Here is a 24,921-nt window from a genome sequence, read left to right on the forward strand (position 1 = left end):
GAGCGCCCTGATCTTCCTACCACCGAATTCCATGCACAAATGGACGCTTCAGCTGGGCCATAAAGACCATGCAGACTCACATGGCCGATCCACCTATCAGCACATTTCTTGGTTATGGCTTCGCCACCGAGACAGACAGTCTTCAAGGTGGGAACTTCAACCGGGTTGAGGAGGTCTGCCACTGTTGGCGTAAGGAAAACCCAGTCGGCTTTAGATGCAGTAATAGCGGCCGCAAGGTTGTTGAGACGATCATGATCGGATGGAATGCAAATACAGGCGCCTCTCATCAGCGTCACAAGGCAATCCAGAACGCCAACGTCGAATGTGTATGCCGAGAATTGGAACACCCTCGTACCGACATCAATCTTCAAATCGGCACCGTAGGCATCGCTCGAGGAACAGATGCTTCTATGCTCAATGATCATACCCTTAGGCTTTCCAGTGCTACCAGACGTGAAGAGGATGACGCTGGCGTTGTCAGGCTTTACCTCTGACCGCAGATCAAACGCGGCTGGCAGCTCAGAGATGCTTTGCTCGTCCACTGTCACAACTTTCATGCCGAGTGACTGGAGCAGTTCCTGACACTCTGGGCTAGTTATGGCCAGTGTAGCTCCCGTATCCTGGAGAATGCCTTGTAATCTTGCTGGCGAGGCACCAGGATCCAGGGGAATGAAAGCACCTCCGGCCATCTGAACAGCCACCATGGCAACCACAGCCCACTTGGATTTGTGGAAGCAAAGAGGAATCAGGGTCTCGGGCCCAACGCCAAGCTCTTGCAGTCTTGCTGCTAAGTGCATGACATGGCGTCCAAGTTGAGCATACGTCAAGTCTCCATCCCAAGAGGAGAGAGCGATTTGATCAGGCTGTAATCTGATCTGGTTCTGGATCAACCAGTGTGTGCATGATTCCGTCGCAGGGCGAAGTCGAGATGCGTCGACGGCTTGTTGTAGATCCCATGAACCAATCAAGGAAATATCCCTCTGCATGCCGCTGTTGCTGAGAAGCTGATGCGTGACATGCTCTATGTGATGAGACAATGCTTCTACCTGGTCTTTATCAAGGATCTCCGAGTTGTAAAAGAGCCGCTGCTCTATGGACTTCTCTCCAATGCCACTAATAAGGACGAGAGGGTAGTTGAAATAGCCTTGCATGGCCTTTTCCGTCTCACCTTGCTCACTCTCGCTATGTGAGAGAATTGCCTTTGAGTCATCCCCGCCAGCAGGATCGTGAGCTGGTGGTTGAATGACAAGGAGACTCGAAAATTCACAAGCTTCCTTCGCATCGGAACTCAGCTTGGCAATATTCTGCAAGCCGAGCTGCTCATAGGGGATCATTGAGGATGCTTGTGATTGAACGTCACTCAAGAATTGAGAAACGGAGCCGTCTTTATCAAGTCGGACACGGACTGGAACGGTTGCTATCATCGGCCCGGCGATGGATTCAACACCCGGGACAGGGGCCTGTCTGCCGGAGACGGTTGTACCAAAGGTCACATCGTTGGTATTGCAATACCGGGCAAGGACAATTGCCCAAGCAGCGCGTACAATTGTGGCCTTTGTAACAGAGAGATTCAGGGTCTCTGGCAGCACAATAGTCGAATGATACACGTCCGTCCTGGCCGTAGAGATGGAGCGTTGGGTGGTCGGGAACTCTGCCCGCTTTGACCCAGCCAGCTCCTCGATCCAAAATTCTGCGGCCTTTCCGGTGTCCATGTTCCTGTAGTAGTTGATAAAGGAAGAATACGGCCGAACAGGAGACAGGGCATTTCCGTAGTAGGCTGAATACAGGGTGCTGAATATGATCCGCATCGTCCAGCCGTCATAGATGGAGTGATGGGCTGACCAGACGAAATAATCGCTGTCGCCATCACGAACGATAGCACAGGAAGAGAGAGGCGTTCCATACGTCATCTTCAGATTCTCGGATGAATCAAGAACGGAGGACAACGTCTGGTTGTCCGTCGATCGCCACTGACTTCCACCTCGAACGACGAGTTGGACCGACTCCCCATCCAAGTGAATGATGCGAGTGCGAAGGTTGGAGCAGATATCGGACATCTGGTCCCAGGCCGCAACGAATCGAGATATATCGACATGCTTTGGTAGTCGGAAAACGTAGTTCGCGACGTAAGATCCAGGCTGTTTGGCAGTAAGAGCCATCAGACCCTCCTGCAGTGAAGTACAAGGGTAGCAGTCCTCAATCACCTGGTCCTCGGATAAGCAGCATTGGCTGCGAATGTTGTCGCTGAAGACAGCGCCCCTAAGACTATTAGATAGCATGCTCAGTGGCGCGACTTGCGTTTCGACCTGGTTAGCCGTCGTCTTCGTAGCCTTCAAGGACAGAGCCACCAGTCTGGGGTCATCAAACACATCCTTAACCTGGAAGGCAATTCCCATTTCTCGGGCGCGAGAAGCCAACTGAATGGCCAAGATCGAGTCTCCGCCAACCTGCAAGAAGCTATCGTCTCGGCCAATGGAAGCAATAGGGATGTTCAATACATCTGCCCAAAGAGCTTGAAGTTGGATTTCCATCTCCGTTTCGGGCTCTCGTTTCTGGCTGTTGAGGAGAGCGTATGCATTTCGCTGTTGGTCATCAAGTGTGTTCATCAAGTGGCGCAGAGTCTTCCTGTCAAGCTTGGTGGACGTAATGGAAGGCATGAATCTGCAAGGGATGAAAAGAGAAGGAATCATGTAGGAAGGCAACGCGATCCGGAGCTCGCCGAGCATGATGGCGATCCTTTGACGGAGCTCAGTCGTAATGGCTGCAAATAGGTCATCTGCAGTGAATTGTTCATCCGCGGATGGATTCTTCATCTCGTCATTGAAGCAGATGTAAGCGACGAGATTAGCTCGACCATCCTTTTGGTAGACATCGACGACGACTTGTCGTACACCGTCCAGCATCTCCCGGATGTAGTGCTCAACTTCACCGAGTTCGACCCTTAAGCCACGGATCTTGATCTGCGTGTCCTTGCGGCTGCTGAAAACAATCGTACCGTCGGGGTTATAGTATCCAAGATCACCAGACTTATAGAACCTGTTCCAGTTCTTGGAGTCTGGCCGAGGTGCCCATGTTGGCAGAGAGTACACAGTTGAGTCCTTTGTGCGTTCAGCATCGGCAAGGTACTCGCGGAGGATTGTAGGACCCTGTATAACGATTTCTCCTAGTGTTCCGGTCGGCGTGAGACGCTGGGGGTCTTCTGGGTTGACGATCCAGCAGAACCCTCCCACGGGCCGGCCAACGACAAGTGGTGACTCATCCGCAGAAGACCATTCATGAAGGGTGCTGAAGCAACATGTCTCAGCAGGACCCCAACCGTTGACAAGACGGACTTTGCCAAACCAAGTGGTCAGCACGTCTCGAGGGACTGCTTCACCGGCCAGGAGCAAAAGCTGCAGAGCGGGCATGTCCTCTGGAACGAGGGTTCTTACAAAAGCTGGCGTTAGATACGCCCAGCTGACTTTCATGTCATTGACAAACTCCTTCAACCCGTTCATTCTTGTGTCCTCTGATGGAACGCAAATGCAGGCACCGGTGATCAGGGGCCCGATGATTTCACCAATCGAGAGGTCGAAGACGAAAGCCGCAAATTGCAACATCCGGACGTCAGACGTGAGGTTGAGCCTTTTGGCTATAGCTGTCTGGCTTGTGCAAACAGCACCATGTTCCATCACTAGGCCCTTCGGTTTGCCTGTGCTTCCGGACGTGAAAAGCACGTATGCCGCGTGATGCGGCGTAACAGCAACAGCTGGGCCTTCGTCGCCGTTTTCTGTAAGAGCCAATTTCTGATCGAGTGTACGATCAAGGCGAAGAACGTTCTCAACGAGGGTCGAGCACAGCTTTTCATTGCGCGCCGACGTCAAGACGAGGGTGGACCGCGTCTGGTCGACGACTTGCCGGAGCCTCTGCTCTGGATAAGAGGGATCCAACGGAACCCACGCCGCACCCGCCTTATTGATGGCAACAATTGCAACAAAGTGCCAGACAGACTTTTCAAAGCACACATGGACAAGGTCGTCAGGTCGAATGTCATAGTTCTTTACAAGATGACGCGCAAGACGATTTGCAGATACGTTGAGTTGGCTATAGGTTAGGTTGCCGTCCCAAGCAGACACTGCCAACGCGTTAGGCACCCGGCGGGCCTGAGCTTCAATGAGGTTGTGGACGCAAGAGTCGATAATCTCTGGCACTTCAGAGTTGAATTTAACAGACTGCTTGACATCCCACTCGGATGTGATGGAGAGGTCTCCCAGCAATAGGTCGGGGCGTGAAGCCAGCTGAGAAACAACATGCTTGAACTGATTCGACAGGGTAACAAGCTCCTGTTCGGAGAGGGAGAACTTGTTGTAGATGAAGACAAGCTTATCCCCATCGTCATGAAGGTGAGCTTGGATGACCAGAGGGTAAGTGAAATAGCTCTCTAGTGCTTCGTCGGCCGACTCATCGGAGCGCGCAACGAGAAGTGCATCATCCGCTCCATTGATGTGCGAGAGAATCTGTCTTGGTTGGATCACAAGCAAACTCGAAAAGTCGCAAGCATCCTTTGCATCATCGCTCAACTTGGCGATATTGTGCAGACCAAACTGTTCATATGCAACCATTTCCGTGGCCTGTGACTGAACGTCCTCCAGGAAGGCGGATATCGATTTGCCATCATCTTCAAGGTGGACTCGAACGGGAATCGTCGCAATGACGGGACCAGGCATTTCGGCCAATCCAGGAACTGGCGCTTGACGGCCTGAAACCGTTGTGCCAAAGCAAATATCGTTGGCATCACAGTAGCGAGCTAGGACGATCGCCCAGGCTGCGCGCAGAATAGTTGCCTTTGTGGTACCGGCAGGGATCTTCGGAATCTGCATTTCCGACTCGAGATATCCCGTGCTGTTCGCATTTGCTGACTGCTCGCCTGGAGTCAGTCGGTTGGGATAGCTTGCTTTCTTTGCGTTGCGAAGTTGGCCAAGCCAATACTCGCTTGCCCATTCTTGGTCGATATCGAGCGTATACTGGATGAATCGAGAATAAGGGCTCAGTTCGGCCACGTCAGCGCCTTGATATGCGCTCTCCAGTGTCTCGAGCACCAGACGCATTGTCCATCCGTCGAAGACTGCGTGATGCATGGTCAAGATGAAATGAGTGCCATCATCCTGAGTAATCAGGGCATAACGACAGAGTCGGGAGCCATATTCCATCCTGATATCGCGCGAAGCCTCGAGGTAGCCATCCAGAGAGCCCTGATGAGCATTCCACTCAAAATCATCCTTGAGCACAACCTGGATAGAGGATCCATCAATGTTCAGGATTCGAGTTCGCAAATTGGGACACATCTCAACGGTTCTTTCCCACGCAGCCTTGAAGTTGCCTATGTCCGCAGATTTCGAGATGCGATAGTGGAATGTGCCGATGTAAGATCCCGGCTTCTGCATAGCTAAGGCCATCAGACCTTCTTGAAGCTTTGAGCAAGGGAACGCGTCTTCGATACTCATATTGTCGCTCAAGCCCAGAGAAGATTTTGCCTCGTCAGTTTGGAGGAAGTCCAACTCAGCTTCGTCCAGCATATCAAACGGTTCAACGTCGCTGAAATCATCACAGTCATCAATGACTTCAGCTTTCGCCGCCACACTGAGAAGGCGAGCATCTTGGAAAATGTCCCTGGCACTGATACTGATCCCGCTCTCACGAGCTGCAGAGACCAGCAGGATGACGGACATAGAGTCGCCTCCGATTTGGAGGAAGTTGTCATCCCTTCCAATCGATTCAGCCGGAATATGCAGAACGTCAGCCCAGACTTGTTGTAACCTTGATTCCATGGTTGTTTTAAGAGCACGCTTGCTACTTCCCACAAGGGAGTATTGTTCGAACTGCTCTCTAGACAGCGTCGTAGCCATTTGCACGAGGAGTTTCCGGTCCAATTTGGTCGACGTTCCAATTGGCATGTGTTGACAGGGGACGAAGGTTGTGGGAACCATATAAGGAGGGAGAACATCTTTGAGATGAGCAATGAGATCATGAATCTGGGACAAAGCGTCGTCTGCCAAGAGTGCAAATATTGCCTTTCCGTCCGGGCCAGCTGAAAGATGCGAAGCAATAGTCTCGTCGCTGAAGCTGTAAAAAGCTACCAGTTGAGAGGCCTCGTCTCGTTTCATCACGTCGACCGCAACTTGGCGAGCACCAGAAAGGTTTGTGATGATTTGTTGCTCGATCTCATGCAACTCGACACGAAGACCACGGATCTTGACCTGTGTATCTTTACGGCCGACAAACTCCACTGTGCCATCTGGATTGTAATGTCCCAAATCACCGGTTCTGTAGAAGCGATCCCAACCTCTCAAATCACGATTGAACGCCCAGTCGGGGAGAGAAGACACAATGACCTCGTCAGTCTTGGATGGGTTAGCCAGGTATTCTCTAAAGAGAGTTGGTCCCTGGTAGACAATCTCGCCGACACATCCTGTGGGAACGAGTCGTCTGGGATCGTCTGGATCCACGATCCACCAATTACCCAAGATGGGTCGTCCAATGGTCATTGGAGAGTCGTTCAAACCAGTCCACGAGTGAAGGGAACCGATAACGCACGTCTCTGTCGGACCCCAGGCGTTGAATAGTCGTAGCTTTCCAAACCACGTTCCAATTATGTCTGACGCGGCAGCCTCACCTCCCACAACAAGGACTTGGAGGCCCGGTATCTCTTCCGGCTTCAAGCTACGAGCAACAGTCGGGGTGGCGAATGCTGCGTTCACAGAAGCTTTGACCATGTAGCCTGTCAGGTTGTTCATCTGTTCGTCCCAGGATGGTATACATACGCAGCCACCGACAAGCAGCGTTGCGATGATCTCGAAGATGCATGCATCAAAGACGAAAGAAGCAAACTGAAGCGTTCTGGATTGATTCGTGAGGCCAACGTTGAGGGCCAAAGCCGTCTGCGAGGTACACAAGGACCTATGTTCGATGACGACGCCCTTGGGCATGCCTGTTGTTCCGGAGGTGAAGATGATGTAGGCAGCATCTAACGGCGAGACAATGGCATTTGGCCGATACTCGGGTACGTTGTTTGTAGACAAAGACTCGTTCAACCTAGATGAAACCTCTAGAACGGAACGCGTCAGGCCTGTGCATTTTGACGTGTTTGCCGGAGAAGTCAAGATCAATTCTGAGCCAGTCTGCGAGATAATCTGCTGGTATCGCTGAACAGGGTGAGTGGGATCAAGTGGTGACCAGGTGGCACCAGCTTTGTTGATGGCTAGGATGGCGACGATATACCAGGCTGATTTGTCAAAACAGACGTGTACAACATCGCCGTTCTTGACATGGAAATCGTTGATGAGGTGATGCGATAGCCTATTGGCGCAGATCTCCAATTGCTGGTACGTGAAACGTGCGTCGCAACCATCTACGGCAATTGTTGCTGGGTGCTTGAGTGTCTCGTCCTCAATAAGGGAGTGAACGCATCGCTCGATGGTCGTAGGCGGGACCCCATTGGCTGAGACGGCAAAGTCGACTTCCCAAGGAGCCTCAGCTAGAATTTTCGACAGTGGCTGATCAGGGGAAACCAGTAGCTGCTGAATCACATGCTTGAAGGCGTGAGAAAGACCTTGCGACTGATGTTCAGGCACGACTGATGGATCATAATACAGATCAAGGTCAACGCTATCATCAGCCAGCATGCATTGAGCAACCAGAGGATAGCTCAGATAATTCTGGAGCATTTCTACCTTGCTGCTTCCCTCAAGATCTGTTGCAAAGTTGAGCAGGCTGCTCTCGTGAATCAGTTTCTGCACCGGTTGAACAACGACCAAGGACTTGAAGTCACAAGCAACCTTGGCTTCGTCGCTGAGATTCGAGATATTCTTCAGCCCGAATTGCTCGTGCGGAATCATCTCGAAGGCTTGATCGTGGACTCTCTGTAAGAATGTCGACACAGGCTGCTGGTCGTCTATTTGGACACGAACTGGCACAGTGGCGACGACGAGACCAGGGATGAACTCTAGGCCAGAGACTGCAGCTTGACGGCCAGAAACACTTGAGCCGAAGCAGACATCCTTGACACCGCTGTATCTAGCCAGCACGATAGCCCACGCGGCTCGTATGATACCGGCCTTTGTGATGGAGCTGTTGGCCGACTGTCGGATTCCGACTGAAATTGATTGAAGTCGCGTTTGCTTTGACCCGACTTTGTTACCCTCGGTTCCAGCTGGGAAGTTTGTGACCTTGGCGCCCTCTAACTGAGATGTCCAGTACTCGGCTGACGCCGCAGAGTCAAGGTCCATGACATACTTGACGAATCGAGAGTACGGGTAGAGCGGCGAGACGTCTGTTGCATCGTAATGGCTCTGCAAAGTGCTGAGCATCAGCGGGACTGACCAGCCATCAAAGATTGAATGGTGCAGCTGGAGGCAGAAGTATTTTATGCCCTCATGCTCGATCAGAGAGTAGTTACAGAGCGGCAGACCATAATCGACATTAAGATCTTGCTGGCCTTGGACTGGCAACGGACTCTTCTCCTCGTCATTCCAGCGGCGGCCGTTCTTGATGACGACTTGGATGGCACTGTCGTCAACGATGATGATCCGGGTCCGCAAGTTTGCACACGCTTCCACAGTACGATTCCATGACGCGATAAAGCGTGAAACATCGGTCCCCTCTGCAAGGCGGTAGCGGAACTTGGACACATACGCGCCCGGTTGCTTCAAAGTCGTATTCAGGAGGCCCTCTTGGAGCGGAGTGCAAGGATAGGCATCCTCAATAGCCTGCCCTTCTGTCAGTTTGCATTGTAGTTCTGCACCACCACATGATAGTGCCTCGTGAATAGACTGGGGTAGCAAGCTGAATGGCGGAACCTCATCAGACGATATGACACGGTCGTCAGCCAAGGCCATCCTGGAGGCAACATCCCAGGCGCAGATTGCCATGGCTTTCGGTGTCTGACGGGCTTGACGCTCAAAGAGCTGATGGAAGCATCCCTCGACGGCTTCTGGTACCTCGGAATTGAACTTCATCGCCTGTTGAAGGTCCCATGAGGAAGAGATTGTGACGGAGTTAACGTTTGACTGCATCTTGAGGACGAGTTCCCTCGCAACGTGGTGGAATTGGTGCGATAATGCAACGACTTGCTCTTCGGGGAGGATGCCGGAGTCGTAGATGAGAACGAGTTCCGTGGACTCGTCATAGAGATGTCCTTGAACAACGAGGGGATAGCTGAAGTAGTTTTGAAGGGCGTATTCACCCGTCTCAACCTTTCCATCAGCTGAAATGAGGATGGCGTCGCGATGACCAGCAGGGTCCAGGGCTTCTTTCGGCTGAACAACTAACAAGCTGGAGAAGTCGCAGGCTTCCTTAGCACATGCATGCAGTTTGCTGATGTTTTGCAGACCAAACTGTTCGAATTCGACCATCGCAAGGGCTTGCTCTTGAACCTCCTGCAGGAAGGTGGCGACTGACTTCTCTTGAGGCACGCGAATCCGCAAAGGCACGGTTGCAATAGCTGGGCCAGGCATGTCGATGATTCCAGGCACAGGGGCCTGTCTACCGGAGATTGTTGTTCCAAAGCAGATATCGTCGGTCTCGCAATAGCGGGTAAGCAGAACTGCCCACGTCGCACGGAGAATTGTAGCCCTTGTGAAGCCAGTTGTGCTCAGATCGGGAAGATCGATACTCGTTACCATTGAACGGTAGCTATTCGAAACATCCGAGATCTTGCTGCTCATCGTGGGAGGAAACGAGGCCTTCTTGGCATCCCAAAGCTGCTCCACCCAGTATTCAGAAGCAGACTGGGAGTTGATAGCCATTGTGTATTCAATGAAACGAGAATAGGGCGTCAAAGGCGTGGCCTTCATTCCCTTATACACGTTATCGAGCGTAGCAAGGACAACTCGGATAGACCAGCCATCAAAGATGGCGTGGTGCATGGTCCAGACAAAGTGCGTCTGGTTGTTCTCATCCTTAACCAACGCGTATCGGCAAAGGCGAGATCCATACTCCACCTCCAAATGCTCAGTTGACTGAAGGTAAGAGTTCAACGTCATGCCTCTCGTGTTATCCCATTCGTAGTCACTAATGACTATCTGAACCGACGAGCCCTTGAGGTGGACAACTCTCGTTCGCAGGATGCCGCATAGCCGTACAGTCTTGTCCCAGGCGGCTTTGAAGACGGAGGGATCCACGTTCTCTGCTAAGCGGTAGTGAAAGTTCGTGATGTATGATCCGGGCTGCTTCACTGCTAGAACCATGAGACCTTCCTGCAAGTTTGTGCAAGGATAGCCGTCTTCAATCTTCATCGAGCGGGTTAGTTTCAACTGCTTTCTCATCCGCGGCGTTAAAAGGGCATCTCGGACGTGTGGCTCCAATAACGCGAATGGCTTGGCAGAATTGACAGGATCCGATGCAACTTCGATAGAAGCCGCATTCAGAGCGACAGAAGAAAGTCGAGAATCCTTGAAGATGTCGTTTGCTCGGAGCTCAATACCACGCTCGCGGGCTAGGGCAATGAGGCGAATAATGGCAATTGAATCGCCGCCAATTGCCAAGAAACTGTCATGTCTACCGATTGACTGGGCAGGGACTTTCAGAACATCAGCCCAAAGCTGCTGCAAGCTGTGCTCCATTTCGGTCTCCGGATTAGACTTGGCCTCGGTCACCGCATACAGGGAGTATTGCTCAAAAGACTGCCTATCCAATGCCGCGGCAAGTTGACGCAAGAGCTTCCTATCCATCTTAGAGGATGAAACGAGGGGCATCTGCTTGCAAGGAATGAAGAAGGTAGGCACCATGTAGCTTGGAAGGGCAGAGGCCAAAGAACCGTGCATCGCCCCCAGGTTACTTCTGATCTCTTCCGTTGACGGGACGAAGATGGCTTCGGTTGCTACATGACCAGTCATACTAGCCGGAATGGTATCGTTGTTATGGCAGATGAAAGCAACTAGATGGGTACCGGCTTCGATCTTGAGCGCTTCAACAGCGACTTGACATGGCCCTTCCAAGTTCTTTCGAATGTGGTGTTCGATCTCGCCCAATTCGACACGAAGACCGCGAATTTTGATCTGGCCATCCTTGCGGCTGTTGTATCTGATGGTGCCGTCTGCGTTATACGCAGCCAGATCTCCAGACTTGTAAAATCGACTGAACAACTCGCGGTTGGGCGCCCAGTGCGGAAGCGACGTAACAGTGGCGGCAGCCGTTTTCCCCGGATCTGCCAGATATTCTAGGAGCAGGTTGGGACCCTGAACCATGATCTCACCAACAGTCCCTACAGGAGCCAGCTTAGTAGGGTCCTCAGGGTTGACGATCCAGCAATTGCCACATATGGGGCGGCCAATAGTCAAATGGGAGGTGTCAGTAGATGTATATTCATGTACCGCGGCGATAACCGTCGTTTCCGTTGGTCCCCAGACATTGAAAAGACGAAGTTTGCCGAGCCAGCGGTTGACGACTTCTTTGCTTGGAGCCTCACCACCAACAGTTAGAAGCTCTAAGCAGGGCACGTCTTCCGGTCTGATAACGCCAGCGAGTGACGGAGTCAGGAATGCCCATGTAACATTGTTTTCCCGTATGAAGGCGGGCAATGAATTCATCTGTGTATCCCATGAAGGGATGCAAACACAGGCGCCGGACATGAGTGGACTGTAGATCTCAAAGAGTGAGGCATCAAACACAAAGGAAGAGAACTGAAGCATCCTGACGCCGTCGTGCATATCAAGCCTCCGACTTAAAGAAACCTGGCTGCTGCAGATAGCGCGGTGCTGAATCACAACACCTTTAGGGACTCCGGTTGATCCTGAGGTGAAGATGATGTATGCGATATCGTCGGGACTGACCTTCACGTCAGGCTTAACCACATCATTGGCTGGTAGCTTGGACATGGACCCGGCGTTCACGTCGAGGACATTGGCGATCATGCCAGCGAGCTTTGAGACGTTTGCAGGAGAGCAAAGAGCTAAAGTTGCCTTCGTCTGGCCAACAATGCTCTGCTGACGATCCGTTGGATGTCCGGGATCAACGGGCACCCAAGCGGCACCGATCTTGTTGATAGCCAAGATCGCCACGATGAACCAGGCGGATTTGTCGAAGCAGACTATGACTAGGTCGCCAGCCTTCACTTTCAGCCTGTCTAGGAGATGATTCGCCAGCCTGTTGGCATTCTCATCGAGTTCGGAATAGGTGAAATCAGCGTCCCAAGAAGACACTGCCGGAGACGCCGGGTTCAGCTTGGTTCGCTGTTCAATCAGCGTATGGATGCATGACTCAACAACGAGAGGCCTGACAGGGTTGGAGGCGTGAGCGAAGTCAATATCCCATTGACTAGTCATTGACAGGCTCTCGAGCGGTTCCTTGTACCGAAGGGTCAGTTGCTGCACGACATGCTCAAACTGGTTGCAGAGACCGTGAAGCTGATGGTCGGAAAATACATCAGCATCGTAGTACATAGTCATGACAGCCTGGTCATGCATCAGATCGCATTCGACCGTCAAGGGGTAATTGAAGAAGTCCTCTATCCAGTTCTCGATGTTTGTCTCATCATCGGCATCGGAGGCGAAGAGCTCTGCCTGGGGATTTTCAGCCTCTTGTTGTCTCGACTGGACAACGAACAAGCTGGTGAAGTCGGTTGCGTCTCTAGCACTGGGGCTAAGCTTCGATATGTTCTGAAGGCCGAACTGTTCATGCGCCACCATCTCGGAGGCCTGCGTCTGGATCTTCTTCAGATATTCGGAAACAAGCTGTGAACGGTCTAGACGAACTCTCACGGGGACTGTTGCAATCGTTGGGCCAGCAATGTTGATGAGGTCCTGAACAGGCGCCTGCCGACCTGAAATAGTTGCCCCAAAGCAAATGTCGTTGCTCTCACAGTACATGCTGAGGACAAGCGCCCAAGCGCCCCGAAGTACAGAAGCCTTTGTGACAGAGGAGTTGGGTTGGGTCGGCACTGCCAGCTTCCTCTTCATGATCTGAGTCTTCTGAGATTTGGTGTCAGTCAACAGTTTCTGAGGTGGGAATGAAGCCCTCTGGGCGCCTTCCAGCTCCGCAAGCCAGTAGTCCATAGCCGCCTTTTGGTCGAGCTGTGAGATATAATGAACAAAGTTGGCGAATGGTCGAATATGCGGAAGAGTATCCTGTGCATAAAGCCGTTTCAGAACGCCCAGGTTGATCTGCATTGTCCAGCCGTCGAAAATAGCATGATGGGCAACCCAGATAAAGTATGTCGACCCGTTTGAACAACTCAAGATTGCGTGTCGCGAAAGCTGCGATCCATAGCCCATGTTAAGGTCCTTAAGCTCCTTCATGTAGGACTCGAGCCTTTGGCCACCAGTCTCCTCCCAAAGCTCATCATTCGAGATCACAGCCTGGAGCGACACATCGCCATGCTGGACGATCCTCGTCCGCAAGCTACTGCAGGCCTTGACAGTCCGTTCCCAAGAGTCCTTGAAACGATCTAGATCAACACCACTCGCCAACTTGTACACTCGCCGGGCAATGTAAGAGCCCGGACGTGTCGCGGTCAAAGCCATAAGACCCTCTTGTAGCGGCGTACACGGAATGATGTCTTCAAGCTCCTGTTCGTTCGCAAGTCCACATTGCCGGCGAATCGAGGCACGTAAAGTCTCCAACTCTGTTCCTTCAATCATGCTGAACGGTTCAACGTCAGCATGCGTGGACTGTCCGATCGTCGTCGAAGCAGCCATCGAGGCCAGTTGAGGCTCTTTGAAGATGTTTGCAATCGGAAGCAGCATGTCCTCTCGCGCAGCAAGATTCGAAAGATAGATTGCGGAAATGGAATCACCGCCAATCTCGAAAAAGCTGTCGAATTTGGATATATCGTCTGCATCGATCTTGAGCACTCGAGCCCAGAGGCTTTGGACCTTCAGCTCCATTTCAGTCGTGGGTGGAACTTTGTCTTGACGTGCGATGGAAAAGTCGGATATTCGTTCGCGAGGCATGCTTGTCGCTTGTTCACGCAACGTCCTCCTGTCGATCTTGTTTGACGATGTATGAGGCATATCTCTCAAAGGGAAGATGATACTGGGGATCATGTAGCCTGGTAGCACACGTCGGAGCGCCTCGATGAGAGCTTGGAAAGAAGAGACGTAAACTTCATTGCTGATGAAGTTGGCATAAGGATCCTCGGCATCTGCTGTTGTGCTGTCACACGAGTAACTATGGAATGTGACAAAGGCAATAATCATCTTGCCTGCCTCACGCTCAATGAGGTCCACCACAACATGCTGAACGTCTGCGAGGTTGGCCTTGATGTGGTATTCAATTTCGCCGAGCTCCAGTCGCTGACCACGTAACTTGACTTGCGTGTCTTGTCGCCCGAAGAATTCAATCGTTCCGTCAGGGTTGAATCTTGCGAGATCACCGGTCTTGTAGGCTATGGGTCTGTCGCTCGTTGTTTGAGTAGGCAGCCAATCCAGGGATTGGACAAAGGACGCTTTGGTCTTCTCCTCGTTGTTGATATAGCCACGCGCAATTGCATGGCCCTCGACAAGTAGTTCACCAATAGACCCGACGGGCGCAAGGCGATTATGATTGTCCGGCTCCACAATCCAAAGCCGGTGAGCGAATGGGCGTCCAATAGTCATGGGTGAGTCGTCCCGAGACTTGAAGGGATGGCCAGCACAGTTGACACAAGCTTCCGCCGGCCCATAGGCATTGATCAGCTCTACTCTCCCGTGCCATGTTTCAAGGATATCCTTCGTGGTAGCCTCTCCACCGGTAGCGATTGTCTGAAGAGTGGGGAGAGTATCAGGATCGAGAGTCCTGATAAATGATGGCGTCAAGGATGCCAAGGTGACTCGTGCCTGTGTCATGAAGCGCCATGCTCTGTCCATTCTCTCGGTTTCTGTAGGAATACAGAGGGTAGCTCCGAGGAACAGAGTGAGGAATATATCCAAGACGCTAACGTCAAAGACGTAGCTCGCGAATTGGAAAACTCGCGAAGACTGCTTGAAGTGAAACATATCAGCATGCTTCAGCAGCGAAGTGCAAGCCGCCGAGTGCGTGACGAGCAAGCCCTTTGGCTTTCCTGTAGAGCCAGAAGTGTAGAGAACGTACGCAGCGTTATGAGGCTCGGGTTTCTTGTAATCACTGAGCGAACGATAGTCCGTAAGCGTCTCGGGAGAAAGCGCCAATAACGATGAAGAAACCTGAATGATATGCGGCGCCATTCTTTCGCAAGACGTGGCCATGGATGGCGACGAGACTACCACTTTAGCATTCACCTCCTGAACCAAGGCTTGCCGTCTTGATTCGGGATGTGAAGGATCAAGTGGCATGTATGCACCACCAGCCTTCAAGATACCGATCATGCCAACCACAGCCCAGATGGACTTCTGCATGCAGATGGGTACAATCGTCTCAGGCTGGACATTGTATTGCAGAAGCTGCCGCGCGACAAGATCAGACAGGCGATCCAAGGCAGCGTATGTGAGCGATCCTTCGGTAGAAAACAAGGCTTCATCGTCGGGGCATGATTTGGCACGCTGAGAAATGAGATCATGCATACAGACTTGTTGGACCACAACTTTGTGAGAGTTCCAATCCATGCTTTGCTGGAGATCCCACGGCCCAGCTTTTGGTACATCTCGTAGAAGCGTTTTCTTGTCCAGAGACGCAAGCTGGTGAATGATGTGGTCGAGCTGGTGGGATAACGCAAGCACTTGGAACTCGGAAACAATGTCTGCATCATATACAAACTCGAGTTCAGCACTGTCATCTCCCAGGTGGCACTGGAGGATAAGAGGATAGTTGAAGTAGTCTTCCATCGACTGCCATGCCAAACGCTGTTCTTCCCTGGTGGAAACGAGGATTGCCTCCTCTCCGTCAAATTCGCTCGTCATCGCCTTTGGTTGGACAACCATGAGACTGGTAAAGTTGCATGCGTCCTTTGCATCGGAGCCGAGTCTGGCTATGTTCTGTAGCCCGAATTGTTCGTGCGTCACCATATCGTTTGACTGCTTCTGAACATCACGAAGGAAGTCAAATAGTGACTGTTCTGGGCTCAGCCGAACTCGGACTGGGAGGGTTGAGACAACCAGGCCAAGAACACTCTCCACACCTACGAGAGGAGCGTTGCGGCCAGAAACTGAGGCACCAAAGCAGATGTCATCCGTATTGCAGTATCTTGCAAGAAGCATAGCCCACGCAGCTCGAAGATACGTCGCCCTGGTAATCGCCCCGTCTGTCGACTGCGGCATCTTGACCTCTTTCGCTGAGATTTGGACGTTTCTCTGACTTTTGGCAACCGCAATATCATCCTTTGGCAGAGGGAAGACAGCCCGTCTCGCTCCATCCATTTGTGTCTTCCAGTACCTCTCCGAACTCTCGGAATCGAGTTGGAGCGTGTACCGCACGAATGTCGAGTATGAACTCAGCTTCGGCATTTCACTCTCTCTGTAGATTGCGTGGAATGTCTGGACCATGAGAGCCAGAGACCACCCGTCAAAGATCGAATGGTGCATGATTGCGACAAAATAGTCATCGCCACTGTCACCTTGGACGAGTGCAAATCGGGCGAGTCGAGATCCATAGGACATGCGGATACCATTCGCTTGCCTTAAGAAGGCATCCATGCCTTGGTTGTCGGCCGTTTCCCATTGCGCAGGCTCTTTGACAATGACTTGAATGGAAACCAGGCTGCTGAGCTGGACGATCCTGGTGCGCAAGTTGCTGCAAACGGCAACTGTTCGCTCCCAGGAGGCCTTGAAGTGGTCAACATCGACATGCGCCGGAACCTTGAACACCATCTTTGCAACATACGCTCCGGGCTGTTTCGCAGTCAGTGCCATCAGCCCCTCCTGGAGTTTAGTACAGGGAAACGCGTCGTCAACTGCATCCCAACTAGGTAAATCGCATTTCTCGAGTATCTCGTCTTTCGTCGCTGAGTCGAGCTGGCCGGGCTCAAGGAGGTCAAAAGGTGCTACGCTGGAAGCCAAATGGGAGTCTCCGTTGACTGTAGTTGCAATGGCAGCCACTCGCCACAGTCGTGGGTCGTCGAATACATCCTGGACAGAGATTGAGATGCCAGCCTGGCGGGCGTCGGCCACAAAGTGAATCACAGCAATGGAGTCACCACCAATCTGCAAGAAGCTATCATCTCTTCCGATGGCGTCCAGCGGCATGTTCAGGCGTTTTGCCCAGAGCGTTTGCAACTTGCTCTCCATTGGCGTTTCTGGTGGGTTCTTGACGGTATCAACAAGCGAGTAAGTGGACAGACCCTCGGGACCCATCGATTCGACCTGATTCTTCAACGTGCGCCTATCCAGCTTGGTCGACGTAATCGATGGCATATATCTGCATGGCACGAAGAAGGACGGTATCATGTACCTCGGGAGATTCACGGACAGGTGACCAATCATGCTGATGATCTGGCTCTTCAGCTGGCTGGTGACAGGGAGGAACATTGTTGCATTATCATCGGCAGCGGCGTTGGCTGTTGTCACCATTTTTGTCTCATTGCTGAAGCAAAAGAAAGCAATCAAGCTTGAGCCGCCATCGGTGTTCATCATGTCCACCACAACTTGACAGACTCCTTCGAGGGATGCCTTGATCTGGTGCTCTACCTCTCCCAACTCAACCCGAAGACCTCGGATCTTGATCTGGGTATCTTTTCGTGTAACAAAGGCAATCGTTCCATCCGAGTTGTATTTACACAGGTCGCCAGATTTGTAAAATCGATTCCAATAGTCCGTACTGTGGTAGGGCGCCCATTCCGGCAGTGGCCTAACCGTCGTCGCTTCGGTCTTCGCAGGATCCGCGAGATACTCTTTAAGCAGCGTTGGTCCCTGGATGACAACTTCGCCCACGGTTCCAATAGGCGCTAGAACGTGGGGGTCTTCGGGGTCAACAAGCCAACAGAAGCCGCCAACAGGTCTGCCGATGGTTAAAGAGGAGTCGTCGAGAGATGTCCATTCGTGCAGTGTACTGAACACGCAGGTCTCGGCTGGACCCCATCCATTCACAAGACGAACTTTCCCGAACCATGTCTCTAGCACATCGCGGCCTACAGCCTCGCCCGCGAGCAGCATCAAGTCCAGGCCAGGGAGGGCATCCGGGTTAAGCGTGCGGGAGAATGAAGGAGTAAGATACACCCAGTTGATCTTCATATCGCATATGTATTCAACGAGCCCATTCATTCTGACCTCTTCGGACGGCACATATATGCTGGCACCGGCAACCCATGGACCGACAATCTCACCAATCGACATATCAAAGACGTATGATGCGAATTGAAGCATTCTGACATCCGGCGTCATGCCCAGCCTCTTGACAATGGACGTTTGGCTTGTGCAAACGGCCTGATGCTGCATGACAAAGCCTTTCGGCGTTCCAGTGCTTCCAGAGGTGAAAAGAACATAAGCAGCAGCGCTCGGAGACACTCGGGGCAGCCCCTTGCTACCTTGTCTTTCCGCAATCAGCATCTCGTCAAGAGCAGCAGAGACTTGAATGACATGCTCGACTAGATCAGCGCAAAGGGTAGCATTGCGGGACGAAGACAACGCCAGTTTCGCCTTGGTCCGTGCCACAATTTGCTTCTGGCGTTGGACAGGGTGAGACGGGTCGAGAGGTACCCAAGCAGCTCCAGCTTTGTTAATCGCCAAGATGGAGATCAAGAACCATGCCGACTTTTCGAAGCACACGTGAACGAGATCGCCCGGCTGAACTTGAACCGCAGAGTTGCCAATCAGGTAATGAGCAAGTCTATCAGCGGCAAGGTTCAGCTTCTTATATGTTAATGTCATGTCCCATGCACAAATGGCTATGTCATCAGGTCGCTTGAGGGCTTGGTGTTCAATGATCTCGTGAATGCATAAAGAGACAATTTCGGGCTCTTCACTGTTCCATTCCCTAACACGCTGCAAGTCCCACTGGCTGGACACTGTGACAGACTTCAGAGGTGAATCATCTGGCTGAAGTAGCTGCTGAGTGACATGTGCGAAATGATGGAATAATGCTTCCAGCTGACCCTCGTTCAGGACGTCATCATAGTAAGTGAACTCGAGTTCAATGGCATCATCTCCGACACGGGTTTGCAGAACCAATGGATAATTGAAATAGTTCCGCATGGCTTCCTCTGAAATCGCCTTCTCCGCCGAGCCTTGCTGGAGGATCGGGTTCAGGGAAGAGCACGCCGTTGAAGTGAGGTGCTGGGTAGGTTGGATCACCAGTAAATTGGCAAAGTCACACACTTCCTTGGCATTCTGTCCAAGCTTGGAGATGTTCTGCAACCCGTATTGCTCATGAGCAACCATTTCGGAAGCGTGCGACTGAACGCGCTGCAGGAATTCAGAGACAAGCATATCGCGCTTCACTTGGATGCGCACAGGCACCGTGGCAATCATCGGGCCGGGAATCTCGTTCAGCCCGGGCACGGGGGCTTGTCGGCCAGAGAGCGTCATGCCAAAGCATACATCGTCAGAGCCGCAATACTGAGCAAGAACAAGGGCCCAGGTAGCGCGGATGATGGTAGCGGTCGTGATCGATGCTTTCGAGTTGCGGAAGGGCAGGGATTTCGTCAAGACGCGATCCCGAGATTTCGAAGATATAGAAGCGGCAGGGAATTGAGACCGCTGTGAGCCCTCCAGTTCTTTGCGCCAGTACTCGCGAGAAGAGTCAGAGTCGAGCGATCCAATGTACCGGATAAAGTTCGAGTATGGCGGTAGGGCTTCGATTGAATCCGTGCTGTGATAGGCCCTCTGTAGAGAATCGAGAACAATCTTCATACTCAGACCGTCGAAAACCGCATGGTGAACAATCCAGACAAAGTAGATATCGCCGTTATCTTGGTGCAATAGTGTACTCCGATTTAGGCAATCTCCGTAGCTCATAGGAATACTGCGAGACTCTTTCAGATATGCGTTCACGTCGACATTATACACCGGAGCATCCCATGCAGTGTCAGAGGCAACCACAACTTGCAAGGCTTGCGAGTCGACAAGAGCAATTCTCGACCGAAGACTGCCACAATGCCTGACGACTGTGTCCCAAGAAGCCATGAACCGATCAAGGTCAACATGCGGCATGAGTTTATAGACTTGTCGATGAATGTACGATCCAGGTTGCCTCAGTCCCAGTGCCATGAATCCCTCTTGAAGTGTAGCACAAGGGTATATATCCTCGATTGCTTCAGCAGCGAGACTGCATTGTCTCTGGATGTTCAGTTTGATACTGTCCAGAGCCTCGCTGAAGATCAAGCTAAACGGCTCAGCGTTGTCGATTTTGTTGGTATCGTCGACAACCGCAACAGCAGCCATGCGTACAAGCTCGGGATTCTCCGTTACATCCGTCGGTGAGAGACGGATTCCGTGTCGATAGGCAACTGTTGCAAGCTCAGTCGTGGTAAGGGAATCGCCACCGAGAAGGAAGAAGTTATGGTGCTTGCCAATATCCTCAACGCGAATTCGGATCACATTGCGGAGCACATCTGCCCAAATGGCCCGCAGGATCAGCTCCATGTCCGTCTCTGGCGTTTCGTCGGCCGAGAGGTTCGAAGACGTCGTTGACGCGGATCTCTTGAGGACCTGTGCTCGCATATCCTGTGCAGACAAGGGCGAGTTGCTATTCGCATCTAGAAGGTCGCTTTCGTCGTAGTCGCCGTAGTTCCATGGGTAACGGGGCAAACCAGAGATTGCTTTTCCCGTAAACAATGGGTCTAGGGTCAAAGCCACAGAATTCTGCCAGAGGCGACCAACCGCTGATAGAAGGCTCGCTAAGCAGTCTGTCTCTCTGAACTGAGATGAGATGTAGTTGCAAGGCACAGTGGCAGCGGCGCAGATTTGAGATAGCGGACCAGACAAAGTGGAGTGAGGTCCGATCTCGAGGAATAGACCGTCTTTGGGGATGGTATCGAGAAGCGACGTGACTGCAGGAGAGAAGCGGACAGGAGAAACCAGGTTATTGACAAAGTAATTAGGGCCAAAGTCCTCAGCGGAGGTAAGGACTGAGCTGCTGACGCTTGACATGAAAGTAGCATCTCTCGCTGTTCGCTGTGTCGAAGTGATTCCTTCAGCCCCCAGAAGCCGTAGGAACTCGCCAGATACCGATTCCATATGGTGAGAATGGAAAGCCGTGTCAACGCGCAACCTCCGCGTTGTGACTTGCGGTTTGGACAGCTGGATCGAAGCTATGATATCCTCCACGACGCCGCGGTCGCCAGAGACCGTCGTGCTCGTCGGGCTGTTTTCGCAGGCCACGACGGCTCCATCACGCAGGAACTCTCTGGTCTCTTCAGCGCTGAGGCCAGTCACCGCCATAGCTCCATTGCATACGCTCATCGCAGCGGCGTAGCCGTAGTAGTAGGCCACGACAATTGCCTCCTTCAAGCTCAGGTAGCCTGCCGCGTAGGCTGCAGCAATTTCGCCACTGGAGTGGCCAACGACAGCCTCCGCCTTGACTCCCAGTCGCTCATACTGATGGAAGATGGCAACCTGTAGAGCGGTAGAGACCACACAAGCCATTTCGACAGAGTTGATTCGACAAAGAGGGTCGCTGGAGGATCGCTGGATCTCTTCCTCGATCGTCCAAGAGGGCGGCGTTTTCAGTTGACGCAAGATGCTGTCCATGCTCTTGATGTCGTTTCTAAAAGCATCGAGCCGAAGAAGCTCTTTTCCCATGCCTGCCCATTGCGCTCCTTGACCACTGAACACCATCGTGATAGACGGGGGCGCAACTGGGCATCTGGCGGGGTTTGCTGTGCTGAGGCATTTGCCACCGCTTCCGAGGATAGAAAATGCACGGTGACCAAGGGTTTCTCGGCGGAGAGCTCGAGTAAAGGCAATGTCAGCGACGAGATCGGGGTGTGTTCTGGCGAAGTCATGGTGAAGCCGCATCTGCTGGTTGAGAGACGTCACGTTGTTTGCAGAGAACAACACCAGCTGCGGGCGAGCATCATCGTCATTGGCCAGAAAATCATGCTGCTGATACGATTCGATGACGATGTGAGCTCCATGTCCAGATGCTCCAACGAAGTTGATGCGGATTCTTGAAGCTCGACCAGGTGGAAGGTCGGGGTGCTTCTGGCTTGGCGTTTGATCTGCTGGCTTAGGTAAGCGCTGAGCCTCGACACACACAGCTGGCGGCGAACAAAGACATTGTTCGCTCAGACTCTTACCATTTGACGCAGTTGTGGCAGAAGGCAGAGCCTCTTGATGCTCCAAAGACAACATGGCCTTGATCAGACTAACGAGGCCAGACGCGCTCTTGAGGTTGCCAAGGACTGGCTGAGAGGACTTTGCAGCAAGATGGGCATCAGGACACTGCACCTCAACTGTTAGTTTCATAGGAAACTCAGGGTTCCGAATCATACGGGTCATAGGAATGGTTGAAACTCACTTGGACAACTACAGTACCACGCGAATCCGTACTGGCAGCACGGATGACGGCCTGGATCGGGTTTCCATCGCGAACTGCGTCGCTCAGCGGCTTGATGAAGACTGCAGCAACCGCTTCTGCCTCGAGATCATCCACAATCGCCCCGGTGGCGATGAGGTTGATGCCCGCGACGAGAGCGGCTTTGGCATTGCCATTTCTGACAGCCCTGCAGGCTTCATCAAGTGCCACCAGCGAGGCAGAGCTTTCAGCCGCCTCAATCGTCACGCTGAAGAGGATGGATGATTAGCCTCCGCGCGTTGGTTCAAGTGGAAACCATTCAAGACTACTTACCTTGCTCCGTGGAAGTCGAATTGCTGGGATACAAGTTTAGCCGTCGAGGTATTTCCCTGTCCCTCTACACCAGCGTCCTTCTGGCCAGGCATGGCCACGAAGCAAGCCACGGAAGCCCTTTTACCACGATATCCAACCTCACACGCGTCCTCCAAACATTCGTGAGCGACCTCAAACAACTTCTGACAATACGAGTCACAATCGGTCCGCCCATCACGTGCCATCGTGAAGAAAGGCGCGTCAAACGCGCTCAGCCCTTCGCTCAATCTGCCGGTATTCTGAGCATCTGACCCAGAACCCCGGGCATCCAAACCACTGGTCAATGCTTGCCAAAACTCTTTGGTACTGTGAATACCGCCGGCAAGGCGGACACCGACACCGCAAATGGCGATGTCAAACTGCTTTGCAGTTCCATCGCCTTGGTGCTTGGAGCTTTCGGCAGAGCCGTTGCCACTACCTCTCGCTCCTGGCTCTTCAGCCGGGGACTTGATTCCAGACATATTAAAAGATTGTAAAAAAGGTACTTTTGTACAAGAGCAAATTTACTAAAAGACTGGAAGTGTTAACAGGAATCGAGCGTGTACCGACGAAGTTGCCTTGGTTGGGGCAGTTGTGTGGGAGGCAAGGCGTTATAAAAGGGTGTCTCTCCTCAAGGATCGACGATGCACACTCCAGCTCCTAGTAATACTACTTGATGACAGGATTACCTACACGCAGCGGTACAAGCTTCAGCCAATGATTGCAGCATGGTCGTTAAGTCAATGTCTCACAGAGTTTTCCAACACTTACGTTGTAGTATGCAGCTTTACCCGAGTTCGCGGGAAGATCCCCCAGTCGACTTACCGCCACTGTCCCGCAGACAAATCACCATTTTGGACTTTAGGCCAGGGATCCAAGTCAGCTTCAGCTACGAAGCATTGGAAGTCGAGGCGCGGCATACAGAGCTGAGGCAAACGCTGCTTCATCCTTGAGGACATTACCAAACGCCGCCTCCACAAGCTCGGAACCGTGTGTCGTCTTGGCCGTGACGTGACGACTCATTGCTAATACACATATACAGAGGCTTTATCCGTTGACACATACAATCTTTTGGACAGAAAGAGCTGCTGCTGCTGCTGACTGTGGCTTTGTTCTGATCTCTGGAGAACAGCCAGTGTCAAGAACTTGCATCTCCTAGGAGAGGGAGGGAGGCGCGGCGCTTACCAACGGGCTACCACCAGCCTCACCGTTGGAAAAAAGAAATAAAGACAGACGGAAAGTGGAAACCGCAATTGCAATTCAGCACTAGAAATGGCCAAGATCCTATAGGCCGGGGAAATGCATACCCCTGCGTAAAGTGCTTCGGTCCCTAGTCCACCCGCATCTTGCATGACGGGAACCAGATTCCAGATTTTCCCTCCGCCAATCTACCCTTGACTACTAGTAGGTTATTCATCTTGAAATGATGGAAGGGCTGATGTATACCTGTGATGAGATGGAAGTTGTCGCGGCATCAAACCCGCAGCGTGAAGAACTGCTTCTCAGTTGAGAAGACTGCCCACCTCGAGCATAGAAAAGTTCAACGCACGTGTAACGCTCCTTTCCACCTATTCCTTCGTAAGCTTCTATATATATGCTAGTACTACCATGGCGCAATCCAGACAACATTGTCGTGCCACTTGACCGAGCTGAGATGAGCCGCCAAGAGTCTCCCTCCATGCGTTGAGTCAAGAGGACGCAGCTTGGCACACGCCCTTGCATGTTCTCTGCAGTCACAACATGAAGTCATCAGGATTTCGTACGTGTACAACAGCCGGATATGCGGGTATCCCTACTTTTGTCTGATCGGTTCACGAATGCGGTGGCTCGATTCAGCCTCGCCTGGCCGCACGAGCAACGCGACCGATTTCATGATTTGATCGCCGACAGTACATATTATGCGGCAGAGGCGGCATTGGAGGCATCAACTATACTGAGAGTTGCTATCCATGCCATCCATTGTGTCGATCATCCCACCCTTTGATGCTCACTGGCGAGGCATCAAATAAGCATCGCAGTGATTGGTGTGATATTACATGAGATGTGTATTCCTCCGCTGATCGCCTGCAGTAGTTCACATGGACACAATGTGATGGGATTTCAGTAACGAGCAGCCCCCAAGCAACAGGCCGTTATTGGCGATCTTGCGGATTTCTGGTTTCTTCTATCCGCAAGAATCGCGATCAAAACAGGATCCGAGAGCAAACGGGCAGCTGACGAACATGAAAACAAATGGCACGTTCATCGGTGTGAGCA

At 52.2% G+C, this 24,921-nt stretch overlaps 1 protein-coding gene across 1 annotated transcript in view; it reads right to left on the reverse strand.

The window, feature by feature from the left end:
* CCMA1212_000618 (Tyrocidine synthase 3) overlaps positions 1–22,739 on the reverse strand; it is a gene marked incomplete at both ends in the record, with an annotated part of 41,256 nt that extends 18,517 nt beyond the window's left edge. Inside the window, 7 exons of the mRNA XM_073698079.1 lie at positions 94–8,744; positions 8,835–11,239; positions 11,747–18,865; positions 18,953–22,018; positions 22,097–22,241; positions 22,318–22,582; positions 22,648–22,739. Coding sequence (XP_073563550.1) covers positions 94–8,744; positions 8,835–11,239; positions 11,747–18,865; positions 18,953–22,018; positions 22,097–22,241; positions 22,318–22,582; positions 22,648–22,739 — 21,743 coding nt within the window. The remainder of the gene's footprint in view (positions 1–93; positions 8,745–8,834; positions 11,240–11,746; positions 18,866–18,952; positions 22,019–22,096; positions 22,242–22,317; positions 22,583–22,647) is intronic.
* Between the last annotated feature and the right edge of the window lie 2,182 nt (positions 22,740–24,921).

Source organism: Trichoderma ghanense (genome assembly GCF_004382785.1).
Source record: "Trichoderma ghanense strain CCMA-1212 chromosome Unknown scaffold_0, whole genome shotgun sequence".
NCBI classification, from domain to species: domain Eukaryota; kingdom Fungi; phylum Ascomycota; class Sordariomycetes; order Hypocreales; family Hypocreaceae; genus Trichoderma; species Trichoderma ghanense.